Source organism: Brachypodium distachyon, chromosome 4 (genome assembly GCF_000005505.3).
Source record: "Brachypodium distachyon strain Bd21 chromosome 4, Brachypodium_distachyon_v3.0, whole genome shotgun sequence".
In the NCBI taxonomy this organism is placed as follows: Eukaryota; Viridiplantae; Streptophyta; class Magnoliopsida; order Poales; family Poaceae; genus Brachypodium; species Brachypodium distachyon.
Window position 1 is genome coordinate 44,061,593 of NC_016134.3, and position 16,622 is coordinate 44,078,214.

General features: G+C 45.5%; 3 protein-coding genes and 2 long non-coding RNA genes across 6 annotated transcripts; 4 read left to right on the forward strand and 1 right to left on the reverse strand.

The window, feature by feature from the left end:
- Positions 1 to 3,393: 3,393 nt before the first annotated feature.
- On the forward strand, positions 3,394 to 4,921 carry LOC100843806. Its single transcript, XR_732704.3, has 2 exons — positions 3,394 to 3,648; positions 4,594 to 4,921. It is a non-coding gene; the product is annotated as an uncharacterized LOC100843806 (long non-coding RNA).
- On the reverse strand, positions 4,747 to 6,711 carry LOC112272421. The gene is made up of 2 exons (XM_024463141.1): positions 5,481 to 6,711; positions 4,747 to 5,402 (listed from the first exon to the last, which is right to left on the reverse strand). Exons 1-2 carry the CDS (start codon positions 5,611 to 5,613, stop codon positions 4,774 to 4,776), a joined length of 762 nt encoding a protein of 253 aa, XP_024318909.1. The 5' UTR covers positions 5,614 to 6,711; the 3' UTR covers positions 4,747 to 4,773.
- Positions 6,712 to 6,899: 188 nt separating this feature from the next.
- On the forward strand, positions 6,900 to 8,788 carry LOC112272422. The gene is made up of 3 exons (XM_024463142.1): positions 6,900 to 7,836; positions 7,906 to 8,099; positions 8,195 to 8,788. The coding sequence occupies exons 1-3, from the start codon at positions 7,738 to 7,740 to the stop codon at positions 8,616 to 8,618; spliced, it is 717 nt and encodes a 238-aa protein (XP_024318910.1). The 5' UTR covers positions 6,900 to 7,737; the 3' UTR covers positions 8,619 to 8,788.
- A 270-nt stretch (positions 8,789 to 9,058) lies between these two features.
- On the forward strand, positions 9,059 to 12,977 carry LOC100845439 (protein Iojap-related, mitochondrial). Of its 2 annotated transcripts, none has more exons than XM_024463144.1 (5): positions 9,059 to 9,452; positions 10,361 to 10,448; positions 11,406 to 11,503; positions 12,377 to 12,479; positions 12,568 to 12,977. In XM_024463144.1, exons 1-4 carry the CDS (start codon positions 9,168 to 9,170, stop codon positions 12,443 to 12,445), a joined length of 540 nt encoding a protein of 179 aa, XP_024318912.1. In that variant the 5' UTR covers positions 9,059 to 9,167; the 3' UTR covers positions 12,446 to 12,479; positions 12,568 to 12,977. The 2 variants fall into 2 exon arrangements, with proteins under 2 accessions (XP_024318912.1, XP_003578737.1); XM_003578689.4 differs by having other exon boundaries at positions 9,061 to 9,452; positions 12,606 to 12,977.
- A 1,356-nt stretch (positions 12,978 to 14,333) lies between these two features.
- LOC112268815 lies at positions 14,334 to 16,622 on the forward strand. The gene is made up of 3 exons (XR_002960301.1): positions 14,334 to 14,459; positions 14,963 to 15,076; positions 16,093 to 16,622. It is a non-coding gene; the product is annotated as an uncharacterized LOC112268815 (long non-coding RNA).

The following is a 16,622-nucleotide window of genomic DNA, read 5'->3' on the forward strand; positions in this document are numbered from 1 at the left end:
ATATGCCTACGACCCCACCACCAATGGGAATTCCACCAATGGTAGGGGGCGCAGCATCGAGACCTAAATACCGGCACGCACAGGCCAAGGAGCGCCACGTCCATCCCGGGACAGCGCCACGTCGGGGCCTACCGCAAGTACGTCCACCCGTTTCTTTTACAGCGCTCCAATAAGATGGCACCAAGCAAGCAAGCCGCAGGGCACAGGCACAGTGGCGCTCGTACGTTGTACGAAGAACCCATGAGCCTAGGCCATTATCATCGCCATCATCATCCATCCATCCATCCCTCGAGATGCTCTCCACGAAAAAGAGCCGAGGCCAGCAGCCAATCCCACGCCGGGCTCCGGCTCAACCAAAAAGCGGCGACTCATCAGTCACAGGGCACCCAACCAGTAGCGGTACTATATCAGCTCAACGATTATTGGCCCAGGACACCGTTTTTCCAGACGTTTCGGGGTCAGGAAAATGGGACGGGCGGGCAAGGGAGATCTCCTTTTCGGATCTTCAGCGACAAAGGGGGAGCCATGTGGATGGTATTGGTATGGATGGACGGATGGTTGATTCTGGAGTGCTGCTTTACCGGAAGCGGCGTACTAGTACCTAATTATCGTCCTTCTCGTTTTCTCGATCCGCCTTTGGGGAGAGACAGAGAGGATCGGACGGGAATCTAGTAAACTGCGAAAGGGCAAGTCGTGGTTGTTTACCGTCGTCGATAACTGGCCGTTGCCCATTGGTGAGTGGCTAAGGGCACTTTTGCATTGCATTGCATGCGACCACGATGATAGCCAAACTGCACATTAGTGGACGAAAGGTGTACTACAAATGCTCCAGATTTTTTTCGTGGCCGAATGGAACAAGCAGAGAGCCGCAAGTTTTTACTCTCAGGATACCCTTTAACCCTCCTCAATTCAACCAAATAAACTAAAATTTTAAAATAACGTATTTTTTTAAAAAATAGTTCTTTTGTTTTAACTAAGTAGGATCAAAGGGTACCCTGAGAGTCACCATGTTACACCTCTAGGAACAAGTCAGGAATATTGACGTATTAGAAGTAGAACCGTTGTATTAAAAGTCCAAGGTCATCCCCACACTCTCTTTTTTCATGCATGCCACCGTGGGTTTAAAATCTGACGGCCAAACATGTTAACTGATCTCTAACTAAAAATCAAGCGACTTTTAACAGCAAAACTGAAAAAAGTGATTGCTATTGCTTAATCAACCGATAAATAGTTACCTTTATTTGAGTATTAATAAAACTAGCCACGATGGCCTTCCGTAAAAAACCCGATAAATAGTTAATATATATAAGTCGATTGTTAATAGCCACTGGATCAGACCCTCTCACCCCTTTTGTTCTTTACATGAATCCATGGGTCTAGATTGGACGATTCTCAACCATCTTTTATGTTCTCGCCTCTCTTTTTTTCACACGAATCTTGGAGTTTCGATCGGTCAGTTCTCAACGGCGGAATTGTTTTTTAATAGACTCAACTCTTTTTTTATCGGTTAAATAGACTCTAGTCGTTACAAGTTTGCCTCCAGATATGCTGTCAAAAAAAGTTGGACAGAACTATGGGGCGACCGTGCCCACGCTAATTAGCGTGCGGCGCCCCACGATTCTCCCGCGCATGTATGTCTGCGCGTGTGCTCACTAGCTGTCGTGCATCCAACTGGCCCACTAGCCTCCCCCCTTGCGGTGCCAGCTTGCCCAACAACGCGAGCTAGCCTTCACCCCGTGCGGTGCCAGCTTGGCCCAGCAGCGCGAGCAAGGCCCAGCACAACTGCTCCCTCTAGCGTACTGCAGCCCGCCCAGCGCCGCTAGCTGAACGCAGAGGAGCGCAACACCGCCCAAGCCTTCTAACTTTGGCATATTTTATACGTTTCGCTAAAAAAAAGTTTATTTTTTACTCTCTCTTATTCTAAATTCTTGACTCTGATTCGTCCAAATATGGATGTAACCATTCTTAAAAGTCGTCTAGATACATCTAATATAGGCGTCTAGATACATGTAATATTTCGACAACAATTTAAGATCGGAGGAGGTACGTCGCATAAAAATTTGATGCACAATAGTATGTGGTGATGTGCGCACCCATGTTCTAGCTTGCGGCGCCCGTTATCAACGCGCGAGGATCTCGACCCGGAGACCATGCACATGTGGCCCTAACATGCGGGGTCTGTCTAGTCTATCTAAATTCACGTGATTTTTCCGTTTGAAAATTTCAAAATCTTTTATCTTCTAAACCGTGCACCGCGTGACAATCTGTTTTCACTGTTTTTTAAATCTTGCCAATATTTACAAAACTAGATCTCATATTGATATGTCTAGACAACTTCTATTTTTCGTAAAAAAAATTACCAAGTTATGGTCCCTTGTGTACCTAATTATGAACACGTGGTTTATCATGTTAAACACTTACCAGATTATGACCACATGATTACCATGTTAAATCACTTGTTTACCAGATTATGACCAGCTGATTATCGTGTTGGATATCACTTGATTACCATATTATAGTGACTTGTTTACCAGTTTGCTGAGCACCAACACGCACCTATGTAAAGACTATCACTTGTTTATTAGGGTACGGTCACATGTTTACCATTTTAATACCACTTAGTTACCAGGTTATAGTCATCTATTTATTAGGTTAATATCACTTGCTTACCAGATTATAGTCACTTGTTTATCAGGCATAGTCACTTTTTTTACCAGGTTAGTATCACGATTATAGTCTATTATTTATCAGGTTAATATCACTTGCTTACCACGTTATAGTCATTTGTTTATCAGGTATAGTCAATTTTTTTACCAGGTTAGTATCATTTGGTCACCAGGTTATAACTAGTGTCTTATTTATCAGATTAATATCACTTGCTTAACATCATCACTTGTTTACCAGGTATCTGTCACCAGGTTATAGTGTCTTATTTATCAGGCTAATATCACTTGCTTACCAGATTATAGTCATTTGTTTATTAGGTACAATCACTTTTTTTACCAGGTTAGTATCACCTTGGTCACCAGATTATAGTGTCTTATTTATCAGGTTAATATCATTTGGTTATCAGCTTATTTGTCTAGGATCTGGCTGGGTTGAACATGAGCACGTCGGGAGAGCTGTGCGCCGGCCAAGGTCAAACCGTCGGGATATGGGACGGTCACGGGCGGTGGTGCAACCATTGGCATAGGGTCCGAGTTAGCCGCAGGTTGAGGAGCAAGCCCTGTATGTACCAGACTTGCTCAGGTTGAAGAGGACGTCCGTTTAATAGCTTTCACAGCGTGCCAAAATCAAATTTGCGGTGTCAAATGAGCATTTTGTCTACGGCGTTGGCAATGGCAGATGGCCTAAAAGTAGGACCCACTTGGAAATAAAATCATCCAAAACAACACCATTTTCCCCTCCCTGCTCTTTCACTGTCTCTGTTAGAGCTAGTCCAGCAGCTCCCCGAAACCCTCGCCGATCGGAAAAATAGGGGAGAAACCAGAAAAAACACCTTCTAGCAGCTCCCCAATCGTCCCCCCAAAATTTCCGCATCCCCGATCCAGGCCGACTTCTCCCCTACAGATCGGGGAGGCCGAGCCCTCCCCTCTCCACGCCAAGGAACAACCGCTCGCTCCCTCCCGCCACCACGCGCATCGCCAGGTACGTACCTCGCACTCCTTTCTTCTGGTTTCTCTGGTTTTTCCGTTCGGACCGAGGCCAAATCGAGCTCGTCGCCGAAGCGCCGGGGGCCTGTGGCATCGAGCCGCCGGTCGTGACGGGATGACGGGGCCGGAGGTGGCAGCGACGGCGTAGGCTGGGCCCTGGGGGCGGTCACCGGGGAGGCGGCGGGGATCTGCGCTGGGGAGGCGCATGGGCCTGTGCAAGGAGGGATTAGCGAGGAGGCGCGGTGGCCATGGTCCGGCCGTGGGCAGCGCACTGGCCTGCAGGGGAGGGCGCAAGGACTTGTGGCTGCTCCTCGATTGGCTGCAGCGGCCATGGACAGAGCGTGGCTGGAGATTTGGTACTGCTTCGTGGTGATGGAGGGCGTGGTTGCAGATGGACTACTTCGTGGAGATGGAGGGCGTGGTGCAGATGGAGAGCTGGTCTGCAGAAACAAGGAGTTTCAGATTTTTTTTATGGGAGTTTTAGTTTCAGATTTTGGTAATGGATGGTTATACATATTAGAGATATGTTTTTTTTATGGGAGTTTTAGTTTCAGATTTTGGTAATGTATGGTTATACATATTAGAGATATGTGCTGTGGTCTGAATTAAAAGGAGTAATGAAAAACATTGCATTACGTAGAAAATGATACAGTCACCGCTTACACCCCACCATGATTTAAAAACATATTAGAAATCTCATACACTACATTATTACTACCACTTATTAAAGCTACATCTCTCCACGGATCTGCCACAAGTGCTCAACTAGATCAACTTGACGTTGACAATGAACTTTTTTGTTTCGAATTGCGCCGTGAGCTTGAAGAAACCGAGTCAATGTAGCTGCCTCTTCACGAGAAGCTGTCACCAGTTCTCCCATGTTCTGAAATCGGTAGTCTACGTGACTTCCACGCTCATTTTCTATTATCATGTTATGCAGGATGATACAAACTGTCATGATTTCTCCGAGTGTATCCAAATCCCAATACCTTGCTGGTCCACGTACAATGGCAAAACGAGCTTGCAGAACTCCAAAGGCTCAGTTCAACATCCTTCCGACAAGCTTCTTGGCATCGGGCAAAATGTTTGTTTTTTTCAATTGTTGGATTTGGAATTGTCTTCACGAATGTGGCCCATCGCGGATATATGACATCTGCAAGGTAACACCCATGTTGTAGTTGCGACCATTGATGGTGTAATTCACTTCTGGAGCATGCGCTTCAGCTAGATTCGCAAACACAGGTGAACGGTGAAGAACATTTATATCATTATGGGATCCCGGTAAACCAAAGAAAGAATGCCATATCCAAAGGTCTTGTGAAGTAACGGCTTCAAGAATGATTGTGGGTACACGATTATGGCCAACAAAAAAACCTTTGTGTGCAGTAAGGCAATTTTTCCACTGCCAATGCATGTAGTCAATGCTTCCGACCATACCAGGGAATCTCCTTTGCTCTCCAATTGCAAGTAATCTAGCAGTATCTTCAGCATTTGGAGATCTCAGGTAGCAACCACCAAAGACCTCGATAACAGCACGCACAAATGTTCTAAGGTTATCTAAAGCAGTGGACTTTGCTAGCCGACAATACTCATCAGTACCATCAACTAATATCCCATAAGCTAGGATTCTGAATGCGGAGGTTAACTTTTGATAAGGATGTAAACCAGGAGTACCAGCACAATTTCTTCTCAAGGAAAAATAGCTATCATGTTCCTCTAGAGCTCTTGCTATTGCGGTGCATTCTATACCTGCTACGAAAAACTTAAATTAGACATGAAGGGCGACTAGTATGCTGGAAAATAAACAAAATTGCACCGGTTACGTACCTATTGCGAAACATCCTTGCGTTGAAGGTACAATTCTCAGCAAAATAGTCTTTGTGAAGACACTGAAAGCGTTCCGCAAATTCGCGCTGAAGAGAATGACGTCCTGGAAGTGAACCTTGATGGCGTGGAGCATTCAATCGTGCATGTTCTTCCTCGACTACGACTGCAACCATCATGAGCTCCTCATCTTCAGACGAGGAATCTTCGCAAAACTGCCGTGCCAAGCTTCGGCGGTGACTAATTTTGTTGTGGAGAGATGCAAGAGATTTGGTGAAAACAAAGTAGAAGAGGAGGCAGAAGCAAGATTGTGAGAGATATGAGACCTGATCATGTATATATAGATAAAAAAAGCTAGCCGTTAGAAATCCGACCGTTCAAACACTGGCCGTTGGAAATCCGGCCGTTCAAAAACTAGCCGTTGGAGATATAACCGTTGTGTTTCAAATGGTGGTTACACAAAATTCTTAAAATGTAGAATAGGAGAGTTCTTTTAGGAAAACTGCTAGAGTTAGGCAAGTTTTAAGGAAGAATATTTTCAAAGAAAATCCTCTATTTTGAAACATAGGGAAGATATTTTAGAATAACTGCTCCACTTGCCCTTACTAGTTAGTACCTCTTTGCGTCGGCTGACTCTTCTCCAATTTCAGCCCCAATCAGAAAAATCAACTCCCAAAAACAGAGCAGAGCACCAAGCCACGAGAGAAATCAAGTGTGCAAATCAAGCAGGACCGCTGGAGTGGCCACCACCCGTGGTTCCCTTCCCGCGGTAGGAGCGACGACGGGCAGCTCGTGCTGGACGGCGGCGTATTCCGGGGAGGCAGGCAGACGATGTGGCTGGAGACCTGCGTCGCCCGCTACCTCAGCGCGTGCGCCCAACGCCTCCGGCCCGCGGCCAGCGCCGCCTCCGCACACCCGGCTGCCACCCGCTGTTGTCCGTCGCCGGGGGCTCGCTCGAATCGGTCTGTTGTCTGCTGCCAGGAGCTCGTCCTCCGGTCTCCGTCGCTCCTCTGATCTCCGGCGTCCTCTACTTTTCATCTCTTCCCCGTCGCTCGGTTACGCCGCCGCAGGAGGAGGTCGTTGTGCTTGCAGGTGGCTGAGGGTGAGGCGGCGGTTGCTGGCACCGGCGCGCGCTAGCGGTGGAGAGGGAGAAGAACGTAGAAGGAGATACGAATCGACGGCGCCGGGGGCTGGCCTCGTTCGGCGGCGGCGCTAGCGTAGATCGAGAGAGCGAAGAAGACGGGGGAGAGAAGAGGAATCGCCTGTCAGGACGGAACGAAGGTGATGAGAGAAGCAAGACCGCCCCGCACGATCGGTTGCCACGAATCTTAAAGCGCGCCGTACGCTAAGGCAAGCCTGCGCACGTCTGCTAATTAGATTGGCCGAAAAAAGTTTGCCTCCAGATATGCTCGCTACAAAGGTGAAAAACATAAGCAGTGAATCAAATCGAATTGGGAGATGGGCTTTCTATATTACTGATGATGCTCTCACATAGCTTAGTACAATCACTCGTGCGAGCCCAGTTAGGGCATGATCCTGCAAGCCCAATAGCCAGACGAAGATTCGGTTGACGAATTAAGTTGGATACAAACACTCTTGGACCTCTTGGTTTTGTTTGGGTTGACAATATTTACGAAAGCCTGGCCCTGTTTCTTTATGTCTCTGTAGTGTAGTCCCCTCCCCTGTCGCTGTCCTCCCTGTGCTCCTATTGTAGCTTCAGGTTTTCTGTTCGACTGTTTCTTCTGAAGTCAGCCGTGATCACCTAAACCTATTCTTTTTACTCCTCTCATTAATGAAAAAAAAATGCTGCTGTGACGCCAGGAAAAACATTCTGTCTCTGAATCATCGTAGAGTTGATTTTCCATCCAAAGGAAGCTTCATCCGGAGTGTGAACCTACGTGCACTTTTGTTACAACTTACGAATTGGTTGAAGTCTACTGCATATTGGTCAACACAAAGTGCATACCCCTGTAGAAATCAGAGTATGCCAATTCTCAATGAACCGCACCATATATTTCTGTCTCCTATCCTAGATTTCCTAGACAGGACAAACGACTATGACTGGACCAGACGTTTCCCTCAAGAGAGATTTACGATTACACCTAGGGGCTGGAAAAAAAATCCAATTCATGCAAGCAAGCAGGCATGTAGTGCGTGACACTAATTCCATCATCATCATCTTATGATTCCTGACTTCCTGTCTCTCTCCATACCCTGAATATCACAATACCATATCCCTGATGCTACGGCCTACGGGGCAATGGTGGAGAAGCACGTCCTTGTGATATGCGTCGCGGTGGCCGCGCTGGCTCTGGCAGCCGCTGCGCTGGGCATCCTCGGCGAGGCAACCAAATCGAAGGCATCAATGCCATATCCCTAGCTGTAATTTATCTCCCCTTTGTCAGGTGATCGAGCTGCTGGTGTGCAGTCTTTTGTCAGGTACGACGGGGCCAACTGCGTGTACCGGAGGACGCCGGCGTTCGGCTGCGGGGTCGCGGCGGCCGCGGCGCTGCTCACCGGTCAGCTCGTCCTCACCGCCGCCACCGGCTGCTGGGACCGGTGCCGGACCCGGCGGTCCGACCATCGCCGGACCAGCGCCGTCTTTTCTTCTATTCTCTCATGGTACACTAATTAACCAGCTTCACAATCTGTAACCGATCGAGGAATAAAATGCAGATTATTTCTGATGCTCTGTCGGAAGAACTGTCCGTACGCAGGTTCCTGGCGATCCTGGCCGCGAGCGCCTTCGTGGTGGGAGCCGTGAGGAACGAGAGCGGGGAGCGGCGGCCCAGGGGTGACGTGGCGGCGGCTTACTACCAGTGCACCGTGCTCGTGGCCGGGGTCTTCGCGGGGGGCTCCTTCCTCTCGCTCCTCGCCGCCGCCGTCGGGATCGCCTCCTACCTCGGGATCGAACGGGCGGCGGCGGGATCTGCACCGTCATCGCCGCCGTGGTCCGATAAGGGTGGTAGCGCCGTCGCGATGGGCTTGGGCCAGCCGCGGTCATCGTTACAAGTTCGTCATGGACCTCCTGGTCAGGGATGTCTGACGGATTGTTCCACGAGCAGCGGGTCGGTCGGGGCCCGGACCGTGCTGGAACTGTTTGAAGACGAGCGCCGTGCAGGCTACATGTTGCACGAGTAATTTTGTTTTGCGTGTGCATCGCGCGTGTGCTCGGTGCAGAGTCCCGGGATCGATCGGTCGAGTGGCTGTGGTTCCGTGGGGATGTAATTTCTTGTACGGAGTACGTGTCATTCGAGTTCGACTAACTTGAACATTAGTTGCGCCGAATTTCTCGTGACATTCGTTACTTAGGCACCGCGCCACTTTCTTGTTTGCTCCAAGTTCCCTCTTGGAACTACTCTACGGAGTATGAACAACGGAGTTGTGCCATGTTTTCTAGAACGGCTGAAATTTAAAAGGCATGTTGGCTAGTGGCTACCGGGGTGTACCAATGTTACTGCATGCCCACAAAACATGAACGGAAATAAATTTGGCAAAAAATAAGAGAAGTTTGACAACGGGGAAAGTGCTTTCGAGGCCCCCCCAAAAAAAAGGGAGAGAAAAAAAACTAAAGGCCAAGCTGAACGCAGAACGCCCCGAGTTCGTTTCGGTCGCTCTTCATCCTCGGGCGGTAAGAGAGAACGAGGGAAAAAAAACACCGGAAGCGAAACCCTTTTGCGCCCGCCGCCGATGCTCTCCGCCGTGCGATCCCGGGCCCTGGGCCAATGGCGGACGCCGCCACACCTCTCCCCGCGCCTGCTCTCCTCCGCCAGTGCCTCCCCGGCGCGGCCCGCGGAGCTTCTGGAGCTCTCGGAGGTGGAGAAGGTGCTGCGCGATGTCCGGGCGGGGGACGTGCGCGTGTTCCCAGTCGGTGAGGGCGGGCTGCACGGCGGCTCCTGTGCGGACTACATGGTCGTCGCCACCGGCCGCTCCGACTGGCACGTCCGCAACATCGCCCAGGCTATAATCTACAAGGTATCGTCTCCCCCTCCTCCCTCTCCCGCACCCCCCCAATCCCTGTCGGCCCTCCACTGGTAGAATTAATAATTATATGGTTCTACTAATACTGCTTCTTTGTTAATCATTTCTCGCGTTATTAGTAATGTTGCGGTTGGGATTGCCAAGGATTAAACTTGAAGTATTTCTTAGCTAACCAACTGATTTAGGTTCAGGAATCTCTTAGGTCCGAGGATTTGTTTTTATTGATCTAGTTATTTTAATCTTTTAGTGCTATGGTGAACTCATCTGCTGATGATTCTTGAGAAAATGTTACTAATGTAGGCCAACTGGACATGTGACTAATATGGATGAATATTAGATGGGCGAAAGCAAGTGTTGGATGCAATATGTATGATAATGCTTCCTTGTGTGTGGTAGCGAGTTAGACCTTTTATGCTACCTCGCAGGCGTGGCGAGAGAAATTTTTGGGCATAAGTGCATCCATTTCGTGGGGTGGGCAATTGATAATGCTTTCTTGTGTGCGGTAGTGATAGATATTTTGCTCAACCCTACTGGCACGGTGGGAGAATTTTCAGAGGTAAGTGTGTCCCTGTCACGGGTTGTGTAAATGATTGGGGCGAAGGGGTAGGTGCGAGAGGCAGGGAGACATGGCCTTGGATCCCTGAGGGTATGTGGCGGCCATGATGAGGTCGCTACACTGTAAGGAGGCTGCCAAAGTTAATTATCAATGCCTCTCCCTCCATCACGAGCTTGGGGCTCTCAATCAGCTGGCTTAGCTTCCCGAGTAGCAAGCCAGATGCTAAGCCCACAAATGTTGGCTATTGGTAGTTCAGAATCCCACTGTAGCAGCCATACTCTGGGCCGTGATTTAAAGCAATCATGCACATGGACCATACCAATATGGTACTTCCTCTTTTTATCAGATAAAGCAGAAGCAGAAGGGTTCTGATCGAATATTGATGCCGAGTGTAGAAGGCCAACAAGCTGGAAAGTGGGTCGTCATTGATTCTGGTAACATCTAAATCGATATGCATCCCTGTGATTTTCTTTTGTAAACTTTGATTTTACCAATGGATAGACTAATGTTAAAGCTTCATAACAAGTAACTATATTATAATAACTGCCGGTTGGTTGAATGAAAAGCTTTAGTTTCCCCCAGAATTCTTTGTCTCTTGTTTTTTACAAGTTCTCTTATAGAGCTGGAATGCATAGAGCAAGAGCAACTAACTGGATCACAATCACTAAAACACTAGCCATGAACCTTTTGTCCTTTTCTCTTTATCAATAAAATCGTGATTGTGTTCAACATAATAGTTGTTGTGAGTAGTTGAATGCTATACTAGCCTTCTGTTGTAATTTTTCAGAAGTGTATTCTGTTTTATTGGTTTGCACTATATTTTAGTTCCCACTTATCCACTAAGGAAATCATGTCTGAAGCCTGAAATGCAATATTGGATCATGGTTCAAGCAAACAGGAAGAAAAGCTTGCCAACTCGTCCCTGCTAACTATGTGGTCCATCTGGAAACACGAATGGCTATGTGTTCGGCGGTGCCTGACCTTTGGCTCAGAGTAGCGATCAAAATCAAGAAAGATGCAAGCTGTGGATATTAGCAGGCTCTGGACCATCAGATCTGTTTTTGTTTGGTAGAAAATTGCTTAACGTTTACTTTTCTTTCAAGGAGGCCTTTTGCGTTCCTTCCTTTCTGTTTCAGTACCTGCAGTTGTAGATCTGTTCTCCATCTACGAATGAAAAGATACTTAAGGCTCATGCTTCTAGCAAAAAAGAAAAGAAAAGAAATGAAAACAAAATGGGGTATTCTGTGATCTTGTGTCTATTTTCTTTAGTAATAGAGTTATGAAATGGCAGTGTGCCTGTGTTGGTTGAAGTAGAACATGTTTGAAGTTTAAACCATTTATGTCCTGCACTATTTAAAGTTGTTCGCAGTAATTAACCAATGTTGTTTCAGGAAGTATCATCATCCATGCCCTTGAAGAAAGAGCAAGAGAGTATTATGATTTGGAAAGTATTTGGACAAAGGAGGTGTCCCCTAACATTTCTGTTCAGGTCAGCCAAACATATTGCTTCTCTTGATTGTTCCCCACAACAGCTGTTATCTAGTGTGTCTAAATTATTGATGGTGCAAATATATCATCGATATCAATGCCACAAGTACCATATCGCTAAAGGTTGTGTGTTACTGTTGGGATGAAGTACTTGATAAAACGAATATTTATTTGGTTGTCTGTATTGTGAAAACATAACTTTAGATTAAATTTCTGCATAAGAATGTGGAGTTTTAAGTAGAAGGATTTGTTAAGTTTATTGTTCTTCTATAGTATTAGCAGTATTGGTGTCAATGTTACTTCATCTTAAATGAGAACTTAATCTCAGTAAAGGGGATTTGAACCAACAGTTCTTTGTCAGAAGAAAACGGATGTTAAGAAAGTTACAAATAACTTTTAAGGATCACTACTAAAATGTAGCCAGGCATAGGAATGACAAGAGTAATAACAACATACAGTTGAGATTGCTTTAGGTATTTAAGTGAGCCGTCAAGCTGAAGGGAGTTACAACGATGCGCAATGTAAAATTATGTGTCTCTTGCTTTGTAAAAAAGGTTCTAGACCCATGAACCCTTCATCTTACAATCATGTAGAGGTAGCTTGGCACATCTTGTACGGTTCCCTTTCTCTGGGTTTTGTAATGCTGACAGGTTTTGGAGAAGAATGGAACGGTGGCCTGGAATAGTTCATGTTGTTTGAATTGCATAGTGACTAGTGAAAGATGCAAGCCAATGGTCACATTACTGTTACCTAGTCTGGATTTCAAGATTTGCTTAGACAGTTCTTTGTAAAGACGCAAGCAGACACAAATAGGATTTTGTTTTTGTTCTACATCTTAATTAATTTGTCATCTTATATTTTTAAAAACTTTCAGGAGTTAGAGACATCACTTGTGAAGACACGCCGCAGGGACCACTCGCAGAAACCCATGAAGAGCATTTGAACTAAATGTGCTGGTGCCATGATCATCTGTGGTGGTGAGTTTTCTTGGTTTTGCTAAAATAATACGTAGGCAATAACTAAAGAAAAACGTTTTGTTGAATGTACTACACGGCTGCACCACAGGCCTCCATAAGATGAGATGCATCTACAATTACATGCAGGTTTTGTACAAGGTTCGCAAGGTTGACAGCGCCAAGCATGTTCTGCATCCACGTAAATCTTTTCTACCAGGGGGGCCATTAACGGTGTTCAACAGCCCTGAGGGACAGGTTTGACGTCAGGATTCAGGATATCGTGTTGCCTCTGTTCAAGCTTGTTTTAGCATTTTGTTGCATGCAAGTACAAGGCTGAGAGTGAACCGCCTTTGTTTTGCTTTTGTTGTTATTCACCTCTTTAGCCAAGTACTGTAATAATACTTGAATAGTAACAGAGGGGACTTGTGTACGTGGCGGGGTGCTTGTTAGCGGGTACTGTAGCGATATATGTGAAATTTCGGGCCTTTGCGTCCAAACGTAATGGGTTTGCTGAATTCATGGTACGGGATCGGGCCTGGCCCGCCGAATAAGGCCCCTTTAAAGCCTAGGGGCTAGGACTCAGAATATCCCGAAGAGTCCAGGCTGTCTACTGGGCTCAGAATGGACTGGTACACGTACGATCATTTGTGTACGACATTAGTGCGATACAAAGCACTTGCATTTTGTGGGCCAGTATGATTTGGGCTGGGCTTTTTACGGTGAGGAAAAAACTAATCGTAATTGTATCGTAAGGGCATCTCCAACGAGGTACCAACCAGTACCGGTACTAAAATTTCTCTCTTTTTTTCAATGTGTTTCATTTTTTCTTATTCATTTCTTTTTTTGATGGATCCACATGTCATTTTCTTTGTTGTCTTGGTATCCGTGTAGTACCTGTTACTTCTTCAAGTAACCATTATTTGGTTGTGACATTCCTCTCTCATCCACATTGGCCACTAATTTCTTGGTACCTGTGTAGTACCCCTTGTTGAGGATGTCCTGATAAAACTGTCGTACGAACAAGGTTTCCGCTCAGAATATCCCGAAGAGTCCGGGCTGTCTACCGTCTAGACTTGAATCTGTTTAAATCTCAGTAATTTCATGTTAAATGCTCTCTCTCTCAAAAAAAGTCATGTTAAATGCAATAGCGCGTGTGCATAAATGTAAGCACTAATATATGAACCCTATCGAGGGGGAGTCGTACACTCATACGGTCATGCTGCACCCTGCACTGCAACTGCACGGAAATTAATGATATGGTTAGTTAGACCACGTAATCATACTCTAATTAATATATAACCACATTATGTGTACTTGTAGTAATGATTATTGGAAAAGTGTGCACCCGTGCAAGAAGTATGTTTGGTCCAAATTAAAAGCATCTTTTACTCTCTGTTTTCTTGCGAACTGTACAGAAGTATTCGGACATTTGCTGATTTACATGTCTGACTTCCTGGCAATATTTCAAGTTTCAACCTTCCAGCACGAAATTACTAGTACTTCTCTCTGGTGCAGGCGTGCTGGCTTTCAATATGCGCTATGGGTTGGGGTTGTTGAAACTTGGATGAGAACAGTACTTTAAGCAAGCAAGCTACGTACTACTCCAGCTAGCAGCTCTAGAGAATAATCTTCCAGTTAACCAATCGATCCATGTCCTCTTTTCCTCCAACGGTGCTCTCTGGCTGTATGTACTGGGTTGATCTCTTAATCTTTACGCCAGCGATTGGTCGCCATCCACGCGCATATTCAAAGCAAAGACAAAGATGGGGGGAGACTTGCTACGGCAAGAGAGTAGTAAACCACAAGGAAATGTCGTGACAACTCCAATTATATTATATAGTAGTATAAATATATGCAGGTGTCTGGCTTTTTCTAGTTTCAACGTTGTACTGATTAACAACCTCCGATCCCTTTATTTGTCCTTGCTTTGTTACTTGAGCGATTTATGGTTAGGAGGAGAAAAGGCGCCGAATGTAAGTTCCCACCGGTGAATGGACATAGGTACGTGGTTTTATGATTTATCACCCGGCCCTGAGGTTGTTTTCTTCTGCTTTTTTAGTGGAACTTTGCTTAGCAAATGCTTATAAGTGATTTCCACGCTTCCATTTATAGAACACTCAATTTATTAAAGGGTCAAAAACTAAATAATACAAATTGCATTGTCTTTATCTCTCCGTGAAGCATTCATTTTAATGTGACGGTGGATAATACAACTATTGTCATTGTCGAAGCAATATGATTTTCTTGGTAAAATCTCGATGTTCTAGTCGGGGAAAGTTTGGCAAATTAATTTGAGTGGCTTTTTTGTGTCCTTTTATTTTTCCTAATGGATATGCAATCTCAAAAGAGCGCGCCGCTAATGAACCAAGGACCAACATTTATAGTGCAATTTAAATTTCTTCTATATTGGGTTTATGTGCTTTGTTATTAATGCTGTTTACTTATTGAAGTTGGATATGACATCAAATGGCTTAAAAGTCTCATGGCTATATTCCTTGTCACAGACAGTCGTGGCCGATGCCAACCCATGGTGTTTTGGTCCTGCAGAGATTTAGCAAACTTTTGTTTCATACTTTGGCCTTACTTGATGGTGAAGGTGGCGTCAAGTTGTTAATTTCGTATGTGATTTTCTCATTTTATTTTACTTTGTTTGTGCCCACTTCCAGATTTTTCATTTGCTTAGAGTTTCATATATTTCTAATACTAGCAAAAAGCCCCGTGCGTTGCTACGGAAGAACAAATGTGACGTATCGCGTCCACCCCTGGACAGTGGTGGCATATTTGTAATTTTGGCAAAGTGACGTACCGCAGCGACGCCCGTACCATCACCACCGTTTCGAATTTAATATAATGGTATATATTATTATCTTTTTAGTAATATTATGGTTGCGTTCATTCGAACAGAGTTACCTTTCATATACATTGAAAATAATAATATACGTAGCAACTACTCCTATACAAAGTAAGGTAGGAAACGATTATCAAGGAAATAAAGTATAAAGATGGCCAGGGATCAAACAGATCAATAACACACGGTCAGCGCATGTCTGTTGGATAGGTGGCGAGCTTGCTAATGCTAGCTGGTGCTTTGCATGCATGGGATGTTTCCATTGCAGAATCCAGCCGAGAGAGGAAGTTATAAGTTGTTTAAGTAAGCCTTTTAAGGTGGACGGTTGCTGTTGAGTAAGCGCATGATTAATTGCTAGAGTAGTTAAATCATAGCACACCGGCCTTTTTGTTCTCCATCAGGAGATGCTTCTCCGATGGTGGGGATGTCCGTTTCTTTCCCCCACGGAGTTTGCTGTAATTACAAACCTGACCCTTCATTGAGCACACGTGCTACATTTAAATAGCAAACCCTGTTTAGCCTGGGCTGGATTTACCTTGCAAAATTGTTTCATATACTTTTAGCTAGTAAATTTATAGTGTATTATGCACATGCTTGAAATGCGTAGTTAGAAGAATGCAATGGAACCGTGACAAATACTTCATCCGTTTCATAATTCTTGTCGAAATATTACATGTATCTAAACACTTTTAAGAAATAGATACATCCATTTTTGACAAATTTGAAACAAGAATTATGAAACGAAAGGAGTAACAATTTAACAGGCCTTCTTGCGTCCTCTGCTAGATGAGCTCCATCGATTTAGGATGACGACACAGAACCCGCCGATCCATGCTTGGGATCCTATGAAGTTGAAGCCGGGCGCTATCTGACGCCAAAAGCTATTGCAAACGATCGGTGCTGGATGGATCAGCTGGATCTAGCATAGCAAAGCAAGAAGAGAGGTGGACTGTTGGAGATATTGTCCTGATCTGGTATGTTATGTTGCAGTGTTAAGAGATGCAGACGGGCCCGGCTTGGCGACACTCCACCGGGAACTAACGGCTCACCACGAAACCGTCCAAATCCAGTTGGATAGGAACAACTGGTAGATATTCAAAAGGAAATTTGAAGGAATAGATGAAGACAGTTGGGAGATCTAGAAAAGAGTTGGACTTCTCAAAGGAAGAATAAGACGAGGTTGGAGTTCATGATTGCTTTAATTCCCCATAAAATTAGAGCCATGTGAGTACATTCCATAGGAATTTGGTAACCTTTATGTGATCTGTATGTACACTAAATTCGATTGAATAAACCAAAGCTGGCCACCTCCGACG